The sequence below is a fragment of the Dendrobates tinctorius genome, unplaced genomic scaffold, assembly GCF_039654945.1.
Source record: "Dendrobates tinctorius isolate UK_male_01 unplaced genomic scaffold, ASM3965494v1 ptg000044l, whole genome shotgun sequence".
NCBI classification, from domain to species: domain Eukaryota; kingdom Metazoa; phylum Chordata; class Amphibia; order Anura; family Dendrobatidae; genus Dendrobates; species Dendrobates tinctorius.
The window spans coordinates 21880753-21898478 of NW_027361712.1; the positions used below are offsets into that span (position 1 = coordinate 21880753).

Sequence of the window (17726 nt, forward strand, 5' to 3'; positions counted from 1 at the left end):
GAAAAATCAGACATTCATCCATATGTTAAATACAACCGTCAGATGATGAAGTCTATCCAGCCATGTATCTTGCTGAAAAATCTTAATGTAAAGATCAATTAGAGCCTAATTACTAAACCAGTCTCATAAGTAAAGCCCACTTACCTGGAGTGGGGACTGTAAATAATCTTCATAACCTTTTGCAAACATTTCATAAGAATTTGGAGGAGGACGATTCTGACTTAAATACTCTAGATATTGTAAGTATGAACAGAAGTCTTTCTCGGAGTGACGATGTATCCCAGATATGATGAACTGAACCTCTAGCTAGAGAAGAAATTAAACAATTAAGGCAATATTGCAATGTAACAGATTATTTCAAATCCCTAAAACATACGAGTTACCTTAAACAGCCGAAAGATAAGCCGCTGGTGTACTTTGGATAAGACAGGAAAGCCTTTTTTGTTGGTGAGGAATATGCTGGTTGGAAGTACAGCCGCCTTGATGGGTTCACCTAGCCACCGGTCTATCACATTAGTACTTGGCAGATCAGCACCCACTTCGATAGCTGGCAAGAGGCAATGTGACAATAAGGTTACAAATCCAAGATTAGTGAGATCAGAACTTAATCTGCAGATTAATCTTCTCACCCAAAGCAATTTTCTTGTTGTAATCACAGAGTGTCCTGAAATTATGCCACCTAAGGGGTAATGATGAAAACGATCAGCACCATTCATCTAGGAAGCCCAACCCATCCCATTCTCGTCTTCTCACCAAATCCACGTCTTTTCTTCCTCTACATTATTCTCGCTATCACTATCCTGGGTTTGCTCATTTTCTATGAGGTCTTCTCGCAGATCGTTGGAAGCCATCAGTGGTACTCTCATCCAGAACTAAGAGCAGAATGAAAAGTCACGCCAGCTGTAGTCATTATACACCCGGGACAAGTCAATGAAGACGTATCCTTACCATTGTGGAATGATGGCCAGTGTGAATGTGATTTATAAGGAGGCGAGCCAAGTTGCTGTTTTCCTCGTGTGAAATAGGAATCAGAAAAGCAGGAAGTCCGAGATAAGCCGAGAAATTTAACTCCTGTAGCAGAGCCTGAAACATTAAATTCTTCTATGAGGATCACTGAATAATGAAACTTTTGAAGTCTTCTGACATGTCACAGGTGAGGTCTGGGAGCCGATACTCCCACCAATCAATGAAACGATGAGCACTAGGCCCCTTCGTGTGCAATAGGCTGATCTTCAGCGTGCTGTGCTTAGGCTAGTTTCACACTAGCGTTTATGAGCGCAGCGACGGCCTGCGCACGGCCGCCGCTAAGCCCCGCCCCTGCCGCGCCTCCGCCAGTAGCTCCGCCTACCGGCGCATGACGCTGCATGCGCCCCCTATCTTTATCACTGGGGGCGCAGGCCGTGCGCAGTATGCGTTTGGCGGCGCATGCGTCCTTTTGACGGTGCGCCGACCTGCGCCAAACGCAACCTGCTGCAGTTTGGTTGCACCGGCGCACCGTCAAAAAGGCGCCTGCGCCCCCAGTGATAAAGATAGGGGACGCAGGGCGCATGCAGCGTCATGCGCCGGTAGGCGGAGGCGCGGCAGGGGGCTTAGCAGGGGCCGTGCGCAGGCCGTCGCTGCGCTCATAAACGCTAGTGTGAAACTAGCCTTAGTCATGTAATGCTCATAGAAAGTATATGCACACCACTGTTATGATTAGGTCACCGAGGAGGATAGCCGGGAAATAAGCTAGGCAACCAGAAAGGTTGGTAACTTAGCGGATTGCAGACCCCTAAACCTAACAACACAGCTAGAATTAGCGGTGGGACGTACCTACGATGCCCTAGACGCCTCGGCACAGCCAAAGAGTTAACTAGGCCTCTTTCACACTTCAGTTTTTTACAATCAGTCACAATCCGCCAGGTTTTGAAAAAAACGGATCCTCAATTTTCTTGTGAGGATCCGTTTTTTTTTCTCCATTGACTTTCATTAATGGCGGATTGTGACGGATTGCCGTCCGTTGCATCCGTTTTTTTTGAGGATCCGCCAAAAGTTGCTGTCCGTCACCATCCTCAAAGATTTCAAAACGGAGCTTGCAAGGTTTTTTTCTCTGGCGGATCCTCCAGACACTCATTTAACCCGAAATTCTTTCTGGGTGCAGGACCAAAAAAAAAAAAAAAAATCTCTCTCTCTGCGTTTCCTTTACATTTCCTCATTTTCAGGATCCGTCTGAAAACGGATCCTGTGCCATCCGTTCACATCAGTTGAGAACGGATCCGCTAGTCTGACTTTTTGGCGGATTTGAACTGATGCAAAAAACTGAAGTGTGAAAGAAGCCTTAACTAAGCCTAAAGCAAGAAAGTGGAAAGCTAAACTGCCCCGGAGCAGGACCCCAAAGGAATAGATACCGGCTATGTGTGTTTGGAGGCTGAGATAAGATGAGGCACAAACACAGGCAGTAAATAGATTAAGCAAATGATGGGGCCCAAACTGTCTAGATGGGACAGGAAAGATACTGTCTGCAATCACGCAAAAACCCTAAAAAATCCAAACACGTCTGATATGCAAAAATACTGAGGCCAAACGACCTCTCCCCCACTAGATTATCATTCTGGTGTGAACTGGAAGCAAAACCAAAGATACTGCTATAACGGGATTAGCAATTCTGAACAGACTGACATAGGCTGTGGCATATGGAATGGTGTCCAGCACCTGTCCCAGTAGGGAAAAATGCTGAACCCACAGAGCAAAGCAGAAAGCAGAGAAAGGCAAAACTGGATCAAATGCAAAAGACTCCAGTAAACAATTAACTTATCTGAACGATGCAGTACCAAGCAGGGGACAAATGCAGTACCAAGCAGGTGACAAGAGGACTTGAAGATGCACAGGAAGAAAACCAAATCACCAGCAGCAACTGAGGGAAGCTTGTTCACTTAAATCTTCCAAGTCTGTAACACCTCTCATTGTCTTCAGGTGATGGACTTCTGTCAACCCAACCAGCTCCACTACCCGCAGCAACCACCAGAGGGAGCCCAAACTCAGAAGTCAGATCAAGAGTGTTCACAACACACCACTCTGCTCACATCTCTATGGAGCGCCGATGACAGACAGAGGGGTGCAGTCCTCAGCTGGGCAGTAACAGGAACCCAGATAAAATATTCAGATAAGTAATTACATGTACACTTTATGGACTTGCTGACACAAGCGTATAACTGACCAGTGCTATACGATGTTTTATCGAGCGCATCTGATAATCGGACCATGCGCATCCATACAAATCTACAGGTGCGTGTAAAACACCAGACGGCACTTTAGGTCATCCCAGTGCAGTCTGATGCATGCCGAGACAGTCAATGGAGGAATTAAGTTCTCCGTCTTTTCCACCGCTGCGCTCCTATTCTTTCATGCGCGAGAATCGGATCACACTAAGATTATACGCGGATCAAACTGACAGCTTGAGCAGAGTGTCATTAGCATAATCAGCCCGATTCTCTTGCATGAAGAACATACAGCCGTCTGACTGCAGCCTAAATGGAATCTGTCAGTAGGTATTGGTTATGAAATCTGAGAGCAGAAAAATAATGGGGCAGATAGTGGATTCCAGTGATGTATCACTTACTGGCCTGCTTGGTGCAGTTTTGATAGACTCTGTTTTCTCTGCTGCAGATGTAGCAGTGGTCAGATTGGTGAGCTTCCTGTATACATTATGCATTGTGAGCAAGCTGACAATCAGTGGTGGTAACCGGGGTTACACAGATTACCCTGAATGTCCCGAGACTTAATCCAGCCGAGATAATCTCCTGCTGCTAAAACACGGATTGTATCGGAACTACAGTAAAATGCTGAGGAAGTGACATTGCTGGAATCAGCGTCTCCTACATTATGCTGCTCTCAGATTAAATTGCAAAATCCTGCTAACAGGTGCCCTTTAAAAAGGTTTCCCTAAAATATGTAACTTTTCCACAGGATTGATGATAAAATTAAGCAGGGGTGCAAAGGTGGACATGGGATGAAAGAATCAATGAGTGTATGATAGATTCATTAAAAATGTATACATTAGACCAGGTGTGAGGAAAGACAGGATTCCAGCGAGCCAGTGTGAGGAAGGTGAAAAGGTGAGGAACAACAAAAGCACCACAGCATGATTGACTATTGGGCCCAGCGGCATGGTTGCACCGCTGCGGCCAACCGCCCACTCCAATGCTACGAGCAGGGGCAGCTTTGCTTCTACAGTACTGGAAAAGTGCAACGCTTGCGAGCTCTACAGCACAGAGCATGTCAGCTCCTTGCCTAGGAGACAGGATTGCAGACGTTTACTGGTAACCTAGGCAATGACATGATGAGAAAACATTATTAAAGTGACATTTATAAAGTTTAATCAGATCCTGTGCAGGAATGAACAAGTATATTTGTAAGATTGGGAATTCAAGATTAAATAAAACCATGCAATGGGGTGGCAGTGTACATACACCTACACCATGGACGGGCTATACTAGACGCGTTCACAGCTACCTTCCGAAGTACCACTCGCTCTTACCGCTTCAGACGTTTTGCGGATTGCTGGTATGGCAGAGTCTGCCTTTATCCATTCGGAAAGCTTTCCCACAATAAGGGTATTCCAGTCTGTGACAGAAAGGTTTGGTTAATATCCATACAAACTGAAGAACTCACAATTCCACGACAAAGTGTAACACAACTGAAGCAAATACAGAACAGTGCATATTAACGTGAATGTCCACATTATATCCCCATTTTTAGGTGCAGTTATGTGTGCCTATTAATGTCTTAACATTGTCTGAAGCTCAGGTTTAAACAGCAGGGCAAATTTTTTTAATCAAAACTGCCAAAAATAAACCAATCACAGCACAGCTACCATCTTACCAAAGCAGTTTAGAAAATGAAAGCAAAGCTCCCATTGATTGCTATGGAGAAAAGAGGCAGATTTTTCTCTTATACAGTTCTGATGAATGAGGCCCAGTGTTTCTTTGATATAGAAGTATATTTAGGTATTGGATAAAGGAGATGTCCAGGCTGAAATGAGAAGTCCGCAGTCACTGTGCGACTAACATAACGTGACAGTGTGTGATTTACATGAAGTCACAACTCCCCAAGTGGGTGGGTGTTCATATCAGTGCATGTATTGGATTTTGCATGTATGCGGTCACATACCAACTAGACTGAAACTTCTCTCAGACTAGTTGGCATGTGACCAAAAGTATGCAATTAACATACATGTTGTAACATAAACGGCCACCTCATGGGGAATACAGAGGACTTGTGAGAATGTGTGCAGTGATCACCGTCACGACGCATCAATCTGCAGTTAGAGTGTCTGCAGACTTTTTATTTCAACACAAACAACCTCTAACAGATGCCACATGTAAATGTGTCCTTAAGCTTCCTGAAGAGCTGCTGCTCCTCACCTGCCCACCACTGACTGATGGTTGCTGGAGATCATGAAGAAGTGACTCTTATGGCATTGAGTGCCCTGTAAGGATTGAAGATATAAGCTATTCCAGCAACTAAGAGGATATTTAATATCCATAGTCACCCTTATCCAGGACTTCTGTAGATCTATTCATATGATTGGCCTAGCCTCATCAGTACTTAAAGGGAATCTGTCACCCCATTTTAGCCCTACCATCTGCTGCCACCGCCATCGGGCTTATCTACAGCATTCAGTAATGCTGTAGATAAGCCCCCGATGTAAACTGAAAGAGAAGAAAAAAAAAAAAAAGTTAGATTATACTCACCCCGGCGTTCGGTCCGGTCCGATGGGTGTCGCCGTCCCGTCCGGCGCCTCCCATCTTCATACCATGATGACCTTCTTACTTCTCCCTCGGCTCCTGCGCAGGCATACTTTATCTGCCCTGTTGAGGGCAGAGCAGAGTACTGCAGTGCGCAGGTGACGGACCTCCCTGACCTTTCCCGGCGCCTGCGCACTGCAGTACTTTACCCTGCCCTCAATAGGGCAGATAATGTACGCCTGCGCAGGAGCCGAGGGAGAAGCAAAGAGGAGGACAGCACCGTATGATTATGGGAGGTGCCGAACCGAGACACCCACCGCACCCGACTCCGCCCCCGGTGAGTATAATCTAACTAGTTTTTCTTATTGTTCAGGTTTCTCATTGGGGGCTTATCTGCAGCATTACAGAATGCTGTAGATAAGCCCCTGATGGGGGTGGCAGCAGCTGATAGGGCTAAAGTGGGGTGACAGATTCCCTTTAATACTGTAAAGAATGGTAAATCTTACTCTTCAAGCAGCTGAAGAAAAAAAAAAAAAAAGACAATCCATATCATACCTCTCCCAGACAGAAGTAGGTCTGAACGAGTCTGTGGTCCAGATCGGGACTTTGCGGGCTCCTGATTGAACTCTCTCTTAAAGCGAGGGTGGAATATTGGCATACACAGGAAGTCAAAGCTAAGAAAAAAAACATAGAAAGCAACCAATAAGAAATCCCCAGATTAATGTGGTGGAGAACTCCTGAGACCTAAAGGGGCGGAATGTCATGTCCCTTCATTCTAGAAATTAAACCCCTTACCCCTCTAAACAAAGCTTCTGACTTAGAGTATAAGTTTAAATGAATAGAAACACATTATACTGAATCTTTTCCCATACAACTATTTATCAATCTATTCAGCTCATATTGCCTGCAGATTAGATTACTTCCCCAATATGACAGGTTCCCTTTAAAGCCCATATAGACAGGTTGATAACCAGGAAAGAGCATTTCTAGGAACTCCCCACTCCTTATGTCTAAAGAGGCCGACAAGCAGAACACCTGCTCATTGGATGAGAAGTTTTACGCAAGATTGAGGCTATGTGCACACTAGGGTGACCGGATCTCATATGGGGGGGAAAAAAATGTCAGAATCTTGTTCGTCTGGACCCCACAAAACGATTCCCCTTTCCAGATATTGAGATAGCCAAAATTTGAGCTCGATCAAACGACGTTAACCCGTGCCGCTCGTCGCTCAAAGTTTAAAAAAATCCAAATTGAGGTATTTTAAGATTTAGGTATTTTGCATAGTCTGTTAGACTATAAAGAATGTGACAACAACATTGCAGAAATAGCCCTGACCAAATTTTCAAACCATTTGTGGTATTTGAATGCAGAGTTGGTGGGATTATCGTTTTTTGATCCCACCATTACAGACAATGAAAAGTTGTTAATGGCTAATAAATTGCTCAGTAGCACAGATGAACCATCAGAGCATGCTAACCTACATGAGGTGATAATTTTACATAGTTATCTAATCTATTCTAGAGCTTTTGTTAAAGTAGTTTTTGAAACGTCAGAATATAATGCTCGGCATTTGCTTACAACTTGCAGGACATATTGCTTTTGTTCTTCATCTTTTGTCAGAAGGTCGTTAAAGTCGGTTACTTCCTACCTCTTTTAATATTTCTTTCCTAACTTTTGGCTTCACAACCCTAGCGTGCTCTGATGGTTCATCTGTGTGTCTGGGATTTTTAAGAAATGGACTGACAGCAGACAATCTTAAGCTAAACACTAGTCTCTACTTTAACCCCCTGCTACCCAGGTATTGAAGATAACATCAGTCATTCATATGACTGCAACAATCCGTGATCTCAGCCGAGACGCCATCATGTGCCATAGGAGACTGCCGGGCCCAGTGACTGCATGCTGCGTTACCATGGCTGCAGGGACTGTAGGTGGCTGCACGGGATCGGCAGGAGATTCATGAGAGTGATTGCATTACTTTACCACATTTTTAAAAAATTCTAGATAATAATCTACAACACAGAAATGACCACTGAATAGATAGTCGCCTGGTCCTATCTCAGATCCTGCAGCATTGGAAGCAGATCTGGGCAATTCAGTGCACAAGATGTGTTGTCCTTGTATATCCCAGTCACATGGCTGGGAACAGACCATGCACTAGTGATGTCCACGTGCCGACGCTGCATACGGCGTGTGCCTTCAGTAGGGATGCCCACAGCCAGGACATGTCCAGGCCATACATCAGTGCTTCCCATGTGCACGGACCCCACATATTACATTTACCTGCACTAGTGATGCCCACAGCCAGGACGTGGTACAGTCCATAAATTACTGCTTCCCATGAGCCGACCCCACATATTACACGCACTTGCACTAGTGATGCCCATGTGCACAGACCCCACATATTACATGTACCTGCACTAGTGATGCCCATGTGCACGGACCCCACATATTACATGTACCTGCGCTAGTGATGCCCATGTGCACGGACCCCACATATTACACGTACCTGCACTTGTGCTGCCCATGTGCCCGGACCCCATATACTACACGTACCTGCCCTAGTAATGCCCCTGTGCACAGACCCCACACATTACATGTACCTGCACTAGTGATGCCCATGTGCACGGACCCCACACATTACATGTACCTGCACGGACCCCACATATTACATGTACCTGCCCTAGTGATGCCCATGTGCACGGACCCCACTCATTACATGTACCTGCACGGACCCCACACATTACATGTACCTGCACTAGTGCTGCCCATGTGCCCGGACCCCACATATTACATGTACCTGCCCTAGTGCTGCCCATGTGCCCGGACCCCACACATTACATGTACCTGCCCTAGTGATGCCCATGTGCCCGGACCCCACACATTACATGTACCTGCTCTAGCGCTGCCCATGTGCCCGGACCCCACACATTACATGTACCTGCTCTAGCGCTGCCCATGTGCCCGGACCCCACACATTACATGTACCTGCCCTAGTGATGCCCATGTGCACGGACCCCACACATTACATGTACCTGCCCTAGTGATGCCCATGTGCACGGACCCCACACATTACATGTACCTGCACTAGTGCTGCCCATGTGCCCGGACCCCACACATTACATGTACCTGCACTAGCGCTGCCCATGTGCCCGGACCCCACACATTACATGTACCTGCCCTAGTGATGCCCATGTGCCCGGACCCCACACATTACATGTACCTGCCCTAGTGATGCCCATGTGCCCGGACCCCACACATTACATGTACCTGCCCTAGTGATGCCCATGTACCTGCCCTAGTGATGCCCATGTGCACGGACCCCACACATTACATGTACCTGCCCTAGTGATGCCCATGTGCCCGGACCCCACACATTACATGTACCTGCCCTAGTGCTGCCCATGTGCCCGGACCCCACACATTACATGTACCTGCCCTAGTGATGCCCATGTGCCCGGACCCCACACATTACATGTACCTGCACTAGCGCTGCCCATGTGCCCGGACCCCACACATTACATGTACCTGCCCTAGTGCTGCCCATGTGCCCGGACCCCACACATTACATGTACCTGCACTAGTGCTGCCCATGTGCCCGGACCCCACACATTACATGTACCTGCCCTAGTGCTGCCCATGTGCCCGGACCCCACACATTACATGTACCTGCCCTAGTGCTGCCCATGTGCCCGGACCCCACACATTACATGTACCTGCCCTAGTGCTGCCCATGTGCCCGGACCCCACACATTACATGTACCTGCCCTAGTGCTGCCCATGTGCCCGGACCCCACACATTACATGTACCTGCCCTAGTGCTGCCCATGTGCCCGGACCCCACACATTACATGTACCTGCCCTAGTGCTGCCCATGTGCCCGGACCCCACACATTACATGTACCTGCCCTAGTGCTGCCCATGTGCCCGGACCCCACACATTACATGTACCTGCCCTAGTGGTGCCCATGTGCACGGACCCCACACATTACATGTACCTGCCCTAGTGCTGCCCATGTGCCCGGACCCCACATATTACATGTACCTGCCCTAGTGGTGCCCATGTGCACGGACCCCACACATTACATGTACCTGCCCTAGTGCTGCCCATGTGCCCGGACCCCACACATTACATGTACCTGCACTAGTGCTGCCCATGTGCCCGGACCCCACACATTACATGTACCTGCACTAGTGATGCCCCTGTGCCCGGACCCCACACATTACATGTACCTGCCCTAGTGATGCCCATGTGCCCGGACCCCACACATTACATGTACCTGCCCTAGTGATGCCCATGTGCCCGGACCCCACACATTACATGTACCTGCCCTAGTGCTGCCCATGTGCCCGGACCCCACACATTACATGTACCTGCCCTAGTGCTGCCCATGTGCCCGGACCCCACACATTACATGTACCTGCCCTAGTGGTGCCCATGTGCACGGACCCCACACATTACATGTACCTGCCCTAGTGCTGCCCATGTGCCCGGACCCCACATATTACATGTACCTGCCCTAGTGGTGCCCATGTGCACGGACCCCACACATTACATGTACCTGCCCTAGTGCTGCCCCATGTGCCCGGACCCCACACATTACATGTACCTGCACTAGTGCTGCCCATGTGCCCGGACCCCACACATTACATGTACCTGCACTAGTGATGCCCCTGTGCCCGGACCCCACACATTACATGTACCTGCCCTAGTGATGCCCATGTGCCCGGACCCCACACATTACATGTACCTGCCCTAGTGATGCCCATGTGCACGGACACTACACCTTCCATGCGTTGAGTGTGCACACGGCCCCCACCTAATGCGCTGAGCCATTACTAGCCACCACAGAAGCCACATCACACCCGGAGCCTCACCCCTGTTTAGCAACAGCCCCAAGAGTCTCCGCCACCTCTGGGACACAGTTTAGGTCCCGGCCGCTAGACACCCGGCCTCCCCCGCTGCCCGCTGACGCCATCTTGAACAGAGAATCACTCCACGCGCGCCGGACAAATTACGCCCCTCCTCCGTGCAACCATCATCATCCAATTAGACTGAAGAATGGGCGGTCGGTAACTACCCAATCCCGTCACTTCTCACTTTACATGCTAAAGCGCACATACCGTTCAGGAAGAAGAACTAGCCTATCAGAGTAGAGATACACAACCGAGGGGCGTTTCAGTGTGGAAGCCGGCTTAGCTACGCCCTAGTACAGCCATAGCAACAGTCAAACACACCAATCACACTTTGCAGGAGCTGCTTTCATGAGGCGTATGTGATCCCAGTTTACATGTCTGAGGGCCAGTGGCGCAATGGATAACGCGTCTGACTACGGATCAGAAGATTCTAGGTTCGACTCCTGGCTGGCTCGAAATGACATTTTTTAAAATAAATATGATGACATTATATTTTTTATGATACCCCATACTGCCAGTATTTATGCAATCTTAGATTAGATCTGTTGCCCGGTATTTCATTACAAAATCTATAGTTAATCAGGTTGAATTACACTGATTACTATTGCATAAATATGTGTAGTTTATATCATTCATTTCATTGTGTGCATATATACAGAATACATACATATACATATATACACTAGCTGAAGAGCCCGGCGCTGCCCGGGCATAGTATCTAACTGTGGTTAGTTATAGCAAATTATAATTATCCTCTATCCCATAGGCCCGTGCCCATACACCCATCATACATATCCTCCATCCCATAGGCCCGTGCCCATATACCCATCATACGTATCCACGATCCCATAGGCCCGTGCCCATATACCCATCACACATATCCACCATCCCATAGTCCCGTGCCCATATACCCATTATACATATCCACCATCCCATGGTCTCGTGCCCATATACCCATCATACATATCCACCATCCCATAGTCCCGTGCCCATATACCCATCATACATATCCTCCATCCCATAGTGCTGTGCCCATATACCCATAACACATCCTCCATCCCATAGTTCCATGCCCATATACCCATCACACATCCTCCATCCCATAGTCAACCATTATGACATCATAATGAGCGGCGGGGCTTGCAACCTATGATGACATCAGCATCGCCATGGCAACCATTATGACATCATAATGAGTTGCGGAGCTTGATACACACACACTTTTTCCCCATTATGTAGATAGGGTGAATTGGAACGTGCGGGGTTAAAATTTCGCCTCACAACATAGCTTAGGACACTCTCGGGGTCCAGACGTGTGACTGTGCCAAATTTTGTGGCTGTAGCTGCGATGATGCGGATGCCAGTCCCGCACATACATACACACATATATACATACAGTACATACACACATTGAGCTTTATATCTAATATATAAAGCTCAAAGTGTGTATGTATGTATGTATGTATGTATGTGTGTATGTATGTATGTATGTATGTATGTGCGGGACTGGCATCCGCATCATCGCAGCTACAGCCACAAAATTTGGCACAGTCACACGTCTGGACCCCCAGAGCGTCCTAAGCTGTGTTGTGAGGCGAAATTTTAACCCCGCGCATTTCAATTCACCAAACAATTTTGCCCCCATCTACATAATGGGGAAACTGTGTGTGCGTGTCAAGCCCCACCCCTCATTATGATGTCATAATGCCCCTATTTGCATAATGGGGAAACAGTGTGTGCATATCAAGCCCCGCCCCTCATTATGATGTCATAATGGTTGCCATGGCGACGCTGATTCATCATAGGTTGCAAGCCCCGCCACTCATTATGATGTCATAATTGTTGACTATGGGATGGAGGATGTGTGATGGGTATATGGGCACTGGACTATGGGATGGCGGATATGTATGATGGGTATATGGGCATGGGACTATGGGATGGAGGATGTGTGATGGGTATATGGGCACTGGGCTATGGGATGGAGGATATGTATGACGGGTATATGGGCACAGGACTATGGGATGGAGGATATGTATGATGGGTATATGGGCACAGGACTATGGGATGGAGGATGTGTTTGATGGGTATATGGGCACAGGACTATGGGATGGAGGATATGTATGACGGGTATATGGGCACTGGGCTATGGGATGGAGGATATGTATGACGGGTATATGGGCACAGGACTATGGGATGGAGGATATGTATGATGGGTATATGGGCACAGGACTATGGGATGGAGGATGTGTTTGATGGGTATATGGGCAAAAATTCTGTGACGTTTCTTAAATTTGCCAATGATGAATTAGGCTGAGTAATCAGTACAAATGGGTCGGAGACCGGACCGCCGTGCTCGGACTGACCGGCGGCTCTACCGACTGAGCGTGACAGCTGCATAGAAATCTATGAAGCTCTCACGCTCGGGTCAGGAGAGCTGCCAGCCAGTCCGAGCATCGCAGTATGATCTCCTTCCCACTTGTATGACTTATGATAAAAAAAAAACGCATGAGCACGGTATAACCTTCCACATATGTTTTTTTTGAGCGTATGCTCTATGTGGTTTTTGGAGACAAACCCATGCCCATAGTGCTGAAGAAAAAAAATCACTGGCAGAACAAAAAGATGCAAATCAAAGTAATGCAAAAATAAAATCAAATCACTATTTTTCCTCCAGAAAACCATCATGAGTTCAGCCTATGTGGGTCTATGATGAAGATAGCAGAGCCACTTGGAGCAGGGCAGCAGAGTACACGCTCACTGCTCTATTCCTGTATGGCATGCAGCCCTTATTCTTGTGAGCAGTGGGACCCCCAGCTGTCAGATACTGATCGGCTATTATTTGGATAGGCACTAGATTATGAGGGAACCTTTAATGGACAGCTTCTAACACAGAAACCAGTGGTCCAATAACATCTGTCCCTAGGAAAACCTCTGAAGACCACCACAACCTTTCTAACAGTTGGTGAGGGGCCTCAGTATGAATACTATCTTTCTGACGTCTGTATGTGATTGAGTTTTGGCTCAATTACTTTTAGCCTTGCCACAAAGAGGGCTTGTTATGTTGACCCCAGAAAACATTGATGACATACTGATTAGTTTAAGGAACTTGCACCATCAAATCAGACGTCTTTCCATGAAAAGCTGTCATAGTGGTACTGCAGACTGGCTAATAGAAGGGGTCCAGTGCAGGGGACCCCCTCGTGATCACATCTATATGCCTCAGTAGGACACTTGGAAGACTGTAGTTGTATTCGGTTTATGGCACCCACCATGTACGGGTCCCACCCAACTGATACCCTCGATGCCGACATCATCGATGTGCATGGGGAACCTGTGAAGGACCTCTGCCGGAGCTTCTTCACTCAGTGGATGAGTAGAGGTCCTGGAAGTTGGACGCACAATAGGACCTTACTTCAAAGAGCGGGAAAACTACATTAAAGGGGTTGTTCACTTTTGGGGACTTTTTTTCCTTTCTTAATTGCATGAATTTGGGGATACAAATAATTTTTTCAATTGGATTTCATAATTTTTTTTTTTGCACAATTTGCTTTCCATAGCCTGTCTGTTACACTTCTTATTACTAGCCGCAGAAAGAGTCAACTGAGGATCAACCAGTTAACCCGCTATATTGGGACGTTTGCAAAAAAAAACCCTGTTTGGGAGAGAAGAACAGACAATTTGCGGCGCCCTAAGTGCGTAAACACAATATTGTAGTCTTTAAAGGGTGCACAATTTTATGCACTCACCTGATAGAAGACTAATATAGCTTTGGATTATGTATCCTCAAAAATCCTTCCTTTTGGGATACTTCTCAGAAGACAGGGCTTGCAGCTTGCCTCGGGTGGATCCAAGTGAAAAAGCCAGGTTCAGGCTCACACAGGATGACTAAATCCAGAAAAACACATCCAGCCCATAAACGGCAGCGCTTCCCAGGACTCACATCCAAAGATGATATTCCATATTTTTTTTATTTCATAGGTTAAAAAAGAGATACAACGCGTTTCGGATACAGTGTATATCCTTCATCAGGTATCATAAAAACACAGTACAAATCCTAATAGTATAAAATTCAGTTACACTTATATATAGTAGCAACCTTTTATCCCAGTCTCAGAAACTAGATTTAGGGTGTGGACCAAGTTCAGGAACACAGTTCAGGAACACACCCACTGATTGATCCAACCTTGACAACATAGATGCAAGACGGAAAAAAAAAAAAAAAAAAAGCAACGTTCAAACTCTCTCTATGATATCATTCAATCCATTTGGATTAGTGATGGGCGAGTCCTAAATTACTCGGAATCGCTTGACTCTAGCGAGTCCGAGCCCGGGACTCGCTACTCGTTGCGAGTCTAGCGAGTCCAATGTTAATGAATGGGGAAGCGAGTCTTAGCGAGTAATGTGCGATTTACAAATTACAAAGGAACATAACAGATTCTATATTTGCAAGTCCCGAATCCAGTATTCAGGACTCGGGATTCGTAGACTCGCTCAGACTCGCTCACAATCGCTGTGTGTTGACATAGGCTGTCTTGGAAACTTGTAGGAACATAACAGATTCTGTATAAGCGAGTCCCGAATCCAGTATACAGGACTCGGAATCGTAGACTCGCTCAGACTCGCTGTTGACAGCGATGTGATATAGCGAGTCTAGCGAGTGAGAAAAAAAAACTCTGACAAAACTAGGATTGCCATTGACTTGCATTGGACTCGTTACTGTGCGAGTAATCACTGGGAGACTCGCCGAGTAACGAGTCCAGCGAGTCCCTTACTATTCGCCGAGTAACGAGTCCTAGCGAGTAGACTCGCCCATCCCTAATTTGGATATAATGTTCCCAGACGATATATCCAAAACGTTTCTTTCCGGTTTAAAAGAGCATTCCTATTTGCAGCGCCAGAGGGTATCTGCTCCACCGGAGTTACTTTTATGTTAAAAATGTTGTTATGTTTAATTAGTAGATGCCTTGAGAGACTATGTTTTAAAAAGCCGTTTTTTGCTCTATTTCTGTGACCATTAATGCGTGACCGCAGTGTCTGCACAGTGCGTCCCACATATTGCAAACCGCAACTGCATGTGATTACATATACAACAAAATCACTGTTAAAGCTGAGTCTTTGTGAAATCTCAAAGACCTCACCAGTACTACTGTATTTTTCGGACTATAAGACGCACCGGACCATAAGACGCACCCCAATTTTCAGAAGGAAAATAGGGAAAAAAATAATAATGTGTCAAATGGGGGTCCGTCTTACAGTCCCAATTCAGCTTACCTGGGAAGGGATCCGGCACAGGTGGAGAAGTAGTCACAGGGGTCATTCAGTGGTCCAGGCTCGTGCGGTGGCGGCGGCTCTGTGCTGGGGAAGCTGCGCTGGGGCGGGTGGGCTGTGCTGGGGTAGGGGCAGCTGTGCTGGGGCAGCTGTGCTGGGGCAGGGGCAGCTGTGCTGGGGCAGCTGTGGCAGGGGCAGCTGTGCTGGGGAAGGGGCAGCTGTGGCAGGGGCAGCTGTGCTGGGGCAGGGGCAACTGTGGCAGGGGCAGGTGGGCTCTGCGGTGGTGGCAGCGGGCGGCGCTCTGCGGTGCGGTGGTGGCAGCGGGCTGTGCTCCGGTGCAGGGGCGGCGGCGTTTCTTCGCAGCCCGGACGCCCCCGCACACCCCTTGCTGGGCGCCGCCATGTTGCGGTAGCCTCCGGGAGCATGGACGCCGGCAAGATGGCCGCCGGTCCGGGGACGGCGCATGCGCAGCTTCAGATCTCGTGCCGAGATCTCGGGGGACGAGATCTGAAGCTGCGCATGCGCCGTCCCCGGACCGGCGGCCATCTTGCCGGCGTCCATGCTCCCGGAGGCCACCGCAACATTGCCATTAACATAGGAAACCGGTTTCGGTCTAGTTAAATTGTATTCACTGATCAATATAACTGGATGTCATACGGAACAGACTGATGAAAAATTGTCCGTTTTTTATTTTGGAACAAAAATCGGACAACTTTTCATACGACCATATGAACATTCTAGGCAAACCATCTACAGTGTGTTATGAACGGGGCAAGAAATAAGGGGATTTAAAGAACCCCAGAGTATCTCAGCGCTGTAGACCTGCACTACACTTGCGTTTATTTTATGTCAGCACTGGAGCTACTAACATCAGATCCCTGCACCTAATCTTATACTTACCAGCTGCCATCTTCAGCCCTTACCAACGCTGATCCAGTGCCAGGCCATCTTGTGAGCGCAACTTCTTACGGACTGGAAGTCAGAGGTAACGGTCACAACTAGTGATGAGCGAATGTACTAGGGTAAGGTGTTATCAGAGCATGCTCGTGTGCTAACAGAGTGTCTTTGGCGTGCTTGAATAATATGTTCAAGTCTCTACGGCTGCATGTCTCGAGACTGTTAGGCAATCCCTGCATGTGTTGCGTCTATCAAACAGCCACGAGACATGCAGGCGCAGGGACTCAAACAAATATTTTTTGAGCACGCCAAAGACACTCAGTTGGCACACAAACATGCTCCAATAAGACCTTATCCAAGCACGTTCGCTCATCATCACTAGTCACAAGCTCTCAGTGCAAGTCTATGAGAGCAAGAACGAGGATCTCATACAGACTCGCATTGACAAGTGACCTGCAGCTCACTCGAGAAAACACTTGAAATATGGCAGGTCACAAACTGCTTGAGACCATCCGGGGAGGCGCGGATAACGGCAGAAGATGGCGGATGGTGAGCATAAGATTTAAATGCAGCAGCCTTATATTAGTAGTACCACTCCAGAGCTGCAATAATAAAAAAAAAAAATAACTGCTAGAGTGCTGCTTTAATGTTTGGAATATAATAGCAGGAGACATACCATACATATCTTATGTAGGTCTGGAAAAATAACACCTGTGATTCAAGAGGAACTATGACATATGAGCAACGATTTCCTTCCCCAGTCGATCACAAGAGCGTTTTAATGATTGAGGAATATCCTTTATGTCTGGCTGATGACTGTGACAGAGGGAACATCCCATATAAAATCAATCCCGTTGTGCCATTTCACCTCTTCCAAGGAAATTATGCAGAACACGATAACACATCTTACAATCAAGA

The 17726-nt window shown here is 47.3% G+C and overlaps 1 protein-coding gene and 1 non-coding gene across 2 annotated transcripts in view; one reads left to right on the forward strand and one right to left on the reverse strand.

Moving 5' to 3' along the window:
* Window positions 1-10789, reverse strand: part of PRMT5 (protein arginine methyltransferase 5) — a 50090-nt gene extending 39301 nt beyond the window's left edge. The window contains exons 1-8 of the mRNA XM_073575443.1: window positions 10605-10789; window positions 6282-6400; window positions 4517-4602; window positions 949-1083; window positions 754-872; window positions 630-679; window positions 384-547; window positions 145-306 (exon numbers count right to left, since the gene is read on the reverse strand). Coding sequence (XP_073431544.1) covers window positions 145-306; window positions 384-547; window positions 630-679; window positions 754-872; window positions 949-1083; window positions 4517-4602; window positions 6282-6400; window positions 10605-10705 — 936 coding nt within the window. The 5' untranslated portion in view covers window positions 10706-10789. The remainder of the gene's footprint in view (window positions 1-144; window positions 307-383; window positions 548-629; window positions 680-753; window positions 873-948; window positions 1084-4516; window positions 4603-6281; window positions 6401-10604) is intronic.
* Window positions 10790-11025: 236 nt separating this feature from the next.
* Window positions 11026-11098, forward strand: TRNAR-ACG (transfer RNA arginine (anticodon ACG)). Its single transcript has one exon. It is a non-coding gene; the product is annotated as a tRNA-Arg (tRNA).
* The last annotated feature ends 6628 nt before the right edge of the window (window positions 11099-17726 follow it).